At 57.4% G+C, this 7,962-nt stretch overlaps 1 protein-coding gene across 1 annotated transcript; it reads left to right on the plus strand.

The window, feature by feature from the left end:
• Positions 1 to 1,185: 1,185 nt before the first annotated feature.
• Positions 1,186 to 7,696, plus strand: LOC135921476 (uncharacterized). Its single transcript, XM_065455838.2, has 3 exons — positions 1,186 to 1,430; positions 7,030 to 7,047; positions 7,403 to 7,696. Exons 1-3 carry the CDS (start codon positions 1,205 to 1,207, stop codon positions 7,468 to 7,470), a joined length of 312 nt encoding a protein of 103 aa, XP_065311910.2. The 5' UTR covers positions 1,186 to 1,204; the 3' UTR covers positions 7,471 to 7,696.
• The last annotated feature ends 266 nt before the right edge of the window (positions 7,697 to 7,962 follow it).

Consider the following 7,962-nt stretch of genomic DNA (forward strand, 5'->3'; position numbering starts at 1 on the left):
ATAAAAGCAGGCAGCCCTCGTCCCCCCTTTTGTTTCTTTACATATTATTTCTTCTTTTCGGTCGACGCGCTATTGCGGGTCCTGAGGTGCGCCTGTATGGCTGCTAGAACTAATGTCGTCGGTCGCTGCGTGTGCTAGAATACCCACTCGGCGGCCGCCCGCACGCATACAGCAGTGCTCCGGACTGAAACTCAGAGCCGCGTGCTGTGAGCGCCGCATCGCTGTAGCAGTGGCTGGCGAGCGGAAATGGGTTAGCACGTTCACGAAGCAGCAGCGCGTAAGGGAAATTTTACACTGTTATTACAAATGTAGTACTAGTAGTAGTAGTAAGTGACTTTGAAGTGGGAAAAGAAGGGATGCGCGCGGCTCTCCGCATACTGCATAGCGGTTGCGCGCGTAGCTGCCTTCGTACGGGCTGGCGGCGATGGGAGAGGGAGGAGGCCGGAGCGCCGCCGGGCGTGCCCTCGCTCTCTTCCGTCCCCTAGAATGCTGAATTGGGCTCGCGCGCGCGTCTGAGGCTGATTTCGCTGGCGTTATCTACGAGGCTACGTAAGCTATCGCGACGAAATTTGGCGGTCGTGTAGGCACCAGTCAGCGGTGGCGGCGTGCGAAATTTGAAACGCCTGAGGCGGACAGAGCATGAGCGCGCCCTGTTTTGCGCCTAGTGATCAAGTGAACGATGTTGGCGTGGCTGAGTTTGAAGTTGTGCGCGCGGCGTGCTTTGCGGCAATGACCAGGCAGGGCGCGCTTGCAAGCGTAGCCGAGCTAACGGTGAATGGAACGAGTAACTACAATTATGAGAACACAATAAACTTTTTTTTTCCTGGGGCGCGACACGAGCAGTGAGTGCGTGCAACATACCACAATAAGATTGCTGACACGTTTGTTTTTCTCTTGGCGAGTTGAACATCAGCCTAAGTTGCAGTGAGAAATGCCGGAAAGAAGCAACATAAGAAAAACCAAAGTAAACTCGGCGATTGTGTTACGAAGCCACTTCTCTTGAACTCAGTGCGTGGCCTAAGCAGGGCTCAGTGCAGCAACCAGCGACTCACTCGCGAACAGAGGCCGCGCTGCCCGTGAGCCAATCGGCGCGCGTTCATCCTCCTCGCCCTTTTTTTTGCGGCGCGGCTTCCTCGTTCAGTCGCGGCGCACGGACTCGGCATTCGCTCTCCTGACTCGCTTCGAAGCAGCAGCAACAGCCGAGATGTCTGGACGTGGCAAGGGCGGCAAGGGGCTCGGCAAGGGTGGCGCGAAGCGTCATCGTAAGGTGTTGCGTGACAACATCCAAGGCATCACCAAGCCTGCCATCCGTCGCCTCGCTCGCCGTGGTGGTGTCAAGCGTATCTCCGGCCTGATCTACGAGGAGACACTCGGTGTGCTCAAGGTGTTCCTCGAGAACGTGATCCGGGACGCCGTCACCGCGAGCGCTCGTGCAAGTGCCTGGCTGGCCGGCTGCTTCGGGCTCCCGTTTTTCGGCGAAAGGTCAGTAATTTTTGATTCCCGGCTTCCAATTTCTATCAGGGGTTATTTTTGAACATCTGGGGAGTGCATTCGACGCGCGGGTTTGGGCTAAAAGGGGCTATTTTGTTCTATTTTTCGACCTTTCGCCGCGGCCGGCCACCGGCCTACGGGCTAATGGCTCATACCCGCTAGCGGGGCATGGCAGAGAGCGTCCACCCCGCTACTGACGTTCCGCCTGGGAGCGGCTCTGCCTCGGCGGGCGGCTCACCGCGCTCGGACGCGTCTGTATTCTCGAATGATGGCGATCGCGTCATTGCGGATGTTAACCTCGGCCCTTCCGAGCAGGGTGTCCCTGCGCCTCCTGAGCGGGCGGATGCCGATCGCCGGCCGGGTGACCGGGCACATGCCGCCTTGTCTTCCGAGCGCGGGGCCGTCGATGCCGCGCTTTCGGCTTCCTTTCAGCGGGCGATTGATTATCACAAGCAAATCACAGATGTCCTGTTCGAGCCCAACTGTAAAATCACCAATAACTACCGGTCGCAAATCCTGGGCCTTTTGAGAGGCATGTTGCAGGAGTGTGCCGACCTGCGTGCGGTTGCGGCCCGGCAATGTGGACGGGCGGACGAGTTGCGGCACCAGCTGGCGCAGAATGGAGCGGCTGGTCCGGTGCTGTGCCCGGCCGCTGTTCCTTCCGCGACTCCAGCTCGCTCCTATGCCGCTGTGGCCCGTGTTGGGGGTTCGGCGCCTCATGTGGGCGCGCCTGGCATGCATGCTCCGATCGCCTTCGGCCCGGCGCCTTCGGTCGTCGACGTCGCCGTGGAGGAGCAGTTGCCCAGGCGAGAACACGCCCATGTCATGTTCTTGTCACCTCTCACCCCAACCACCACGCCCGCAAAAGATCTCTCCAGCGTCCTCAAAACTAACATCGACCCGGCTAAAGAAAACATCAATGATATTACTATTCGCAAGACGTCCCGCGGCCTCACTGTCCTCACGAACAATTTGCCTTCTGTCCTGCGACTTAAAGAGGCGATTGAGCAGAATGTCATAACCAAAACATCAATGTCCGTGCGACTCGTTGAGCAACGTAGACCTCAGGTCAAAATCACAGGGGTTGATCCTGATGTGCCGGCTTGCAACATCGTCGCGCAGATCAACGCGCGCAATCCCGATATCCAACTTGACCCTTCTACTACTGAGGTGCGAGTCTCCTTTCGCGAACGATCAGGCAACTTCACACATGTGCTTGCGGTGCACCCTGCAGCGTTCCGGGCGCTCACGAGCCGCGGTCGCGTCACGGTAGGCTGGACGTCTGCCACCGTGGTGGAGGACCTGCACGTTCCCACGTGCACGTTCTGTGCCACGTACGGCCATCCCCGACGTGCATGTCCTCTGCGCGACCAGCCTGAGCGGGCGGTTTGCACACGCTGTGCCGGCCAACATCTCGGCGAGCAGTGCACCGTGCGCATGGGTGACGCGACGGTGTGCTGCAGCGAATGCCGTCGGGCGGGGCGGCCGAGCTCACACCCGACGGGCGACCGGGGGTGCCCCCTTTTGATGGCTCGCGTAGCCCGCCTGCGGTTGCGCACCGACTATGGCTAGTTTCCATCCGATGGCCGAACCGATTAAATTCCTCCAGGCTAATCTTGCCGGCACGCGCGATGCGACCAAGTTGTTTGTAGAGCACATGCTCGCGGGGGCATTCCATTTTGCGCTAGTGTCGGACCCGCACCTGCGTGACGGCCGCATGCAGCATCTACCCCGGTCCATCGTCTCCTATCATGCTCCCGCGCGCCCGCGTGTCGTCTTGTTAGCGCGGGCACCTGCCTTTGACGTCTTTCCGATACACTGCTCCCAGTTGGTCGTTGCTGTCCGCTGCGAACGTGCTGGGAAGGCGTTCATTGTCGTTGCGGTCTATGCGCCGCCTCATCGCCCATTGGACCCCATCCTGGATGAACTGCGCCAGGTTGTTTCCCAGAATCTCGCACTCAACTTTATTCTGGGTGGAGATTTTAACGCGAAACATGCGCTGTGGGGTCCCACGGTGGGCGATGTACGCGGCGCTCAACTTGTGCAGTTCGCGTGCGGGAACGATCTGCAGGTCCTAAACAACTCTGACTCTCTCCCCACCTTTGAGACACCCTACGCTCGCTCTTGGATCGATGTCTCGTTGGCGTCCTTCCCCTTGACGGAGCAGGGCTTCAGCTGGTCGGTTTGCGAGGAAGAGACGCTGTCCGACCACCGCTATATCGCTTTCACTCTTTTCGCGGCCACGACGACGCCGGTCCGTCGACTTACCAACTTCGCGCACGGACAGGTCCTAGAACGTCTCCGGGATCATACGTGGTTCCGAGCGGTCTCCAACTGTCGATATTCCACTTCAACAATGCTCGACATCGTGTTACAGGGGTTTTACACCATTTACAACTCCCTCTGTCAGCGCTACATTCGTAGGGTTCGCCCACGCAGCGACGGAGCCAGGCCTTGGTGGTCGCCTTTCTTGAAGGAGGAGCGTTCCAGGGTGCGTGCGATGAGACGGCGTTTTCAGCGCACGCGCGACCCTGCCATGCGTGCCGTCTTTCGTGCCCAATATGCTGCCGCCTTCGCTATCTATAAGCGTAACCTGCGGCAATCGAAGGCTGCGGCTGATCGGGCGGCATGCCAGGATCTCACGGCACGGGCCCTCTTCGGTCTCCCTTTCCGGACCGCTTTTGAAAAGATACCACCTCTCCTCTCTCTTCCCCCCCTGCAAGCCTCGGATGGTACCCTCACCTCGTCCGTCTTAGAATCGGCGACCCTCCTTTTACGGATGCATATCGCTCGGGATGACCCCACCGTTGACACCGACTATCATCGTCGCATCCGGACTGTGATACAGAGCCCATATCCTGCGGTGCGGGATGACTATCCCTTTACTGAGGCCGAAGTCGAACGCGCGGTTTACCAGGGCAATCCGCAGTCGGCGCCGGGGCTCGACGGGCTCACTGCCATGTTCGTCCGCAACCTGTACCGGCTCCATCCGCGCTTCTTCCTTGCTGTCTTCAATGCCTCCCTCCGTTTGGGCCACTTCCCCTCCGTGTGGAAGGTCGGCCGGATTATTTTTATTCCTAAACCCGGTCGCCCCCCTTCTCTCCCTTCCGCATATCGGCCTATCGTCATGAACTCTCTATTCGGCAAGATCTTGGAACGGCTGCTAAATTCCCGCCTCTATTATTTTCTTCACTCCCACAACCTCCTCCACGCTCGACAATTCGGATTTACGCATGCGCGGAGCGCCCCTCTGGCCCTATATGCCCTCCAACGCCGCCTCAGTGCCCTGAAGGCTGATAAAATTCCGGCGGTTTTGATCTCCCTGGACTTTACCGGCGCGTTCGACAGCGTGTGGCATGATTCGGTGTTGTTTTTTCTGCGCCAACACCACTGCCCCGCCAACCTCTATCACCTCCTCAAATCCTTCCTGACGGACCGCCACGTAGTCTTCCGGGCTAACGCAGGCGACGCGTCGGCGCGTCCTTCTATTGGCAGTCCACAGGGCTCACCGCTTAGCCCCTTACTGTGGAATTTAGTTATCTTTTCTTTACTCGACCTTCCATTGCCACAGGGGGTACATATCCAGGCTTATGCAGATGATACTGTTCTACTCGTTTCCGGATCGTCGCGCTTGCAATTGCAGGCTCTTGCAGAATCTGTCCTCACCTTGGTTTGCAATTGGGCTCGGCAAAACAAGGTCAAAATTAGTCACGAAAAGTCCTATTTCGTCTTTTTCAACAATGGGCACATTGGCACCTCTAAGCGTCGTCCCTCCATTCGGTTGGACGGCGCTTACCTAAAAACCAAAGACCACATTAAAATTCTCGGCGTGGTCTTTGATGATAAACTTAATTTCCACGCCCATGTTGAGTTTCTAAAAACCAAAGCCGAGGTATTGGTTGCTCGATCTCTTAAATTTTTACGCATGCACTTTTCGCTGCGTCCCGTGCTTATACGGCGTCTATATAGACAGGTTCTGCTTCCTGCCATTGCTTACGCGTCTCCGGTGTGGTGGCCGGCTTTCCCATCCTCCTTCTTGACCACAAGGGTATTGTCGGTACAGCGTTCTCTCCTTGTGGCCCTTACCGGTGCCTACCACACCACGCGTACCACGGCCCTGCATATCCTGGCCAACTGTCCCCCCTTGAATGTGGAGCTGGACAGGTTGGCAGCTGAGTTCTCTACCCTCACTCTCCGCCAAATTACGCACTATGGCCAGGTCACATTCCACCCGACCTCCATAGCGCGTCCTTTCGACAAATGGGCGCATCACCCTTGCACCGCCTGTCGGTTTTCATTCACTCGGCTGACCTCCTCCCAGGCAGCCTTACTCTCCTCCTTCCCAGTATACCATGTCTACACAGACGGCGCCTTCACCACAGTCGCGGCAGGGGCGGCGTACGTGGTTTTCGACCCGCGCGGCCGCCTTCTCGCGGTGCGCAAGTACACCGTCCAAAACGCCACTAGCGCCTACAGCTCTGAGGTCGTCGCTTTTGACGAGGCCCTCCAGTTCATCGTCAACGTGCGCGGGGCTCGTGTAACCCACCTCTATACCGACTGCCTCTCTCTTTTGCGCGCACTTTCCAGCCTCCACCATGCGGATGACCGCATATGGAGATTCCAGCAGGTACTGCGCCAGCTCCACCTCGCGGGCCGTGCCGTGCGCCTATTTCACGTCCCTGGCCACCGGGGCGTGGTAGGTAACGAGCTGGCAGACGAGGCCGCGTCCTCGGCGCTGCACGGAGGTCTACTTCGTTCCTGCCTCACCACAGTCCGGTCGGTGAAAAAGACTTTATTCGCCGCCTCATTACGGCTTTGGCACTCGTATTGGCAGCGCGAGGGACAGGGTACCAGCCTTCATAGATGGGTCGGGAGCGTCTTTGACATCCCCTCTTGGTTCCCCCCGCCTCGTCTGTTAACACATTTCTTCACCGGCCACGGCCACTTTCCCTACTACCTTCATCGTTTCCATCTCATTGCCTCCGAACGGTGTGCGTGTGGTGCCTCGCACGTCGATGAACTTCATTACTTCACCTCCTGCCCGCGCACTGCAGATGTTGCTTTGCGGTTGCGCCGACTTCTCAATGTAGATTCCATCTCTCCCACCCAGTACCCCGCACTCATCAAAACCGCACGATCCCGCGCCCTGCTCCTGCAACTAATCCGGCTAGTAACCCTCTCCGTTCCTTCTCCCTCTGTTCCTGTGCCTGCTCTCCTTCCCGATGCCCACTAATTCCCTTCTTCTGTTACCTCTCGGCTCACTCTTTCATATTCCTTTCGCATGACTGTTCGTGGCCATCCTCACTGTATAAGCCAACTATGGCGGGGCTTCCCCGTGTAGGATGGTCCTAACCGCATGCTACATTCCCATTTCTCACCTTTTCATTTCTCCTTTTCGTTCCTGTTTTGTAAATTCTTCTAACTATTGTGCAGCTGTCCAGCCAGCCCACTGCTGGCGTCTCCTTCGAGACGCCCTCCCTTCGGCACATTCCAGCCACCTCGGCGTGACAAGACCATGCTGCCCCGAAGACCACGAAGACGCACGCAGACGCACCAATGCCTTGCCTTTTCTGTATAATAAACCACCTGCGCGTCACTGTGTGGGCGCTGTTGGGTTGCCCTGCAGACGGGGTGCTTTGGGAGCCGCAGCTTGCAGACCCATGGAGGAAGTTTTATTTTACTGCTCCCCTTTTTTTTGTGAATCTTTGTTCCTTCCACCGTTTCGCCCCTTCGTACGCTTGCCTCCGCCTTTTTCTTTTACCAATTGGCTTTTTCTCTAAAACTGATTTGGGCTAGCTTTGGCGGCCCCTTTTCATTTATTTTATATTCGGCTTTATACCCGTTATACCTTCACGGTGGTGCGGGTTTGCCCCTCCTTTATTTTTCCTTTCTTTTTCGCTCACGGGGCCACATAAAGCTATGGACGTGGTGTATGCCCTCAAGCGTCAGGGCCGCACCCTCTACGGTTTCGGAGGCTAAGCAGCACAGCGTGCGCGAAGTCGTCTGCAAACAGCGCATCAGCTCCTCTGAAGAACCCAACAGCCCTCTTCAGGGCTACCCACTTGGTGCTTCGGCAGTGACGCGCAGGATTTGCGATCTCCTGCTCCGTTAGCCCTCTTTTGCATGCCATTATCTCGCATTCGGCCGTACGAGACGCGCGGTGAACTTGGGTCAGGTGAGCGAGCGCAACCGCATGTATTCGCAAGGCGTGGTAGCATTGCTTTTCGCCCTCGCAAGGCGAGCTTTGCTCGATTGCATTTGCGCTCGCCACTGTGTGCTGTGTGTTGCTCCCATTTCACTCGCCCTCAGTCTGTCCGAGTTGCGACGTGGCGGTCGTTCGTGCAGCTCAGTTGTCGCCTTTGGTTGGACCCTGCTTGAGGCAACCAGAGTGGAATGATGATTAAAAGCAAGAGGTAATCATAAGCTCGTCGATGCGCATTTTGTCGCTTTGAAGTGGCTCGCTTCCTCTAC

The sequence above is a fragment of the Dermacentor albipictus genome, chromosome 7 (assembly GCF_038994185.2).
Source record: "Dermacentor albipictus isolate Rhodes 1998 colony chromosome 7, USDA_Dalb.pri_finalv2, whole genome shotgun sequence".
Lineage (NCBI taxonomy): Eukaryota > Metazoa > Arthropoda > Arachnida > Ixodida > Ixodidae > Dermacentor > Dermacentor albipictus.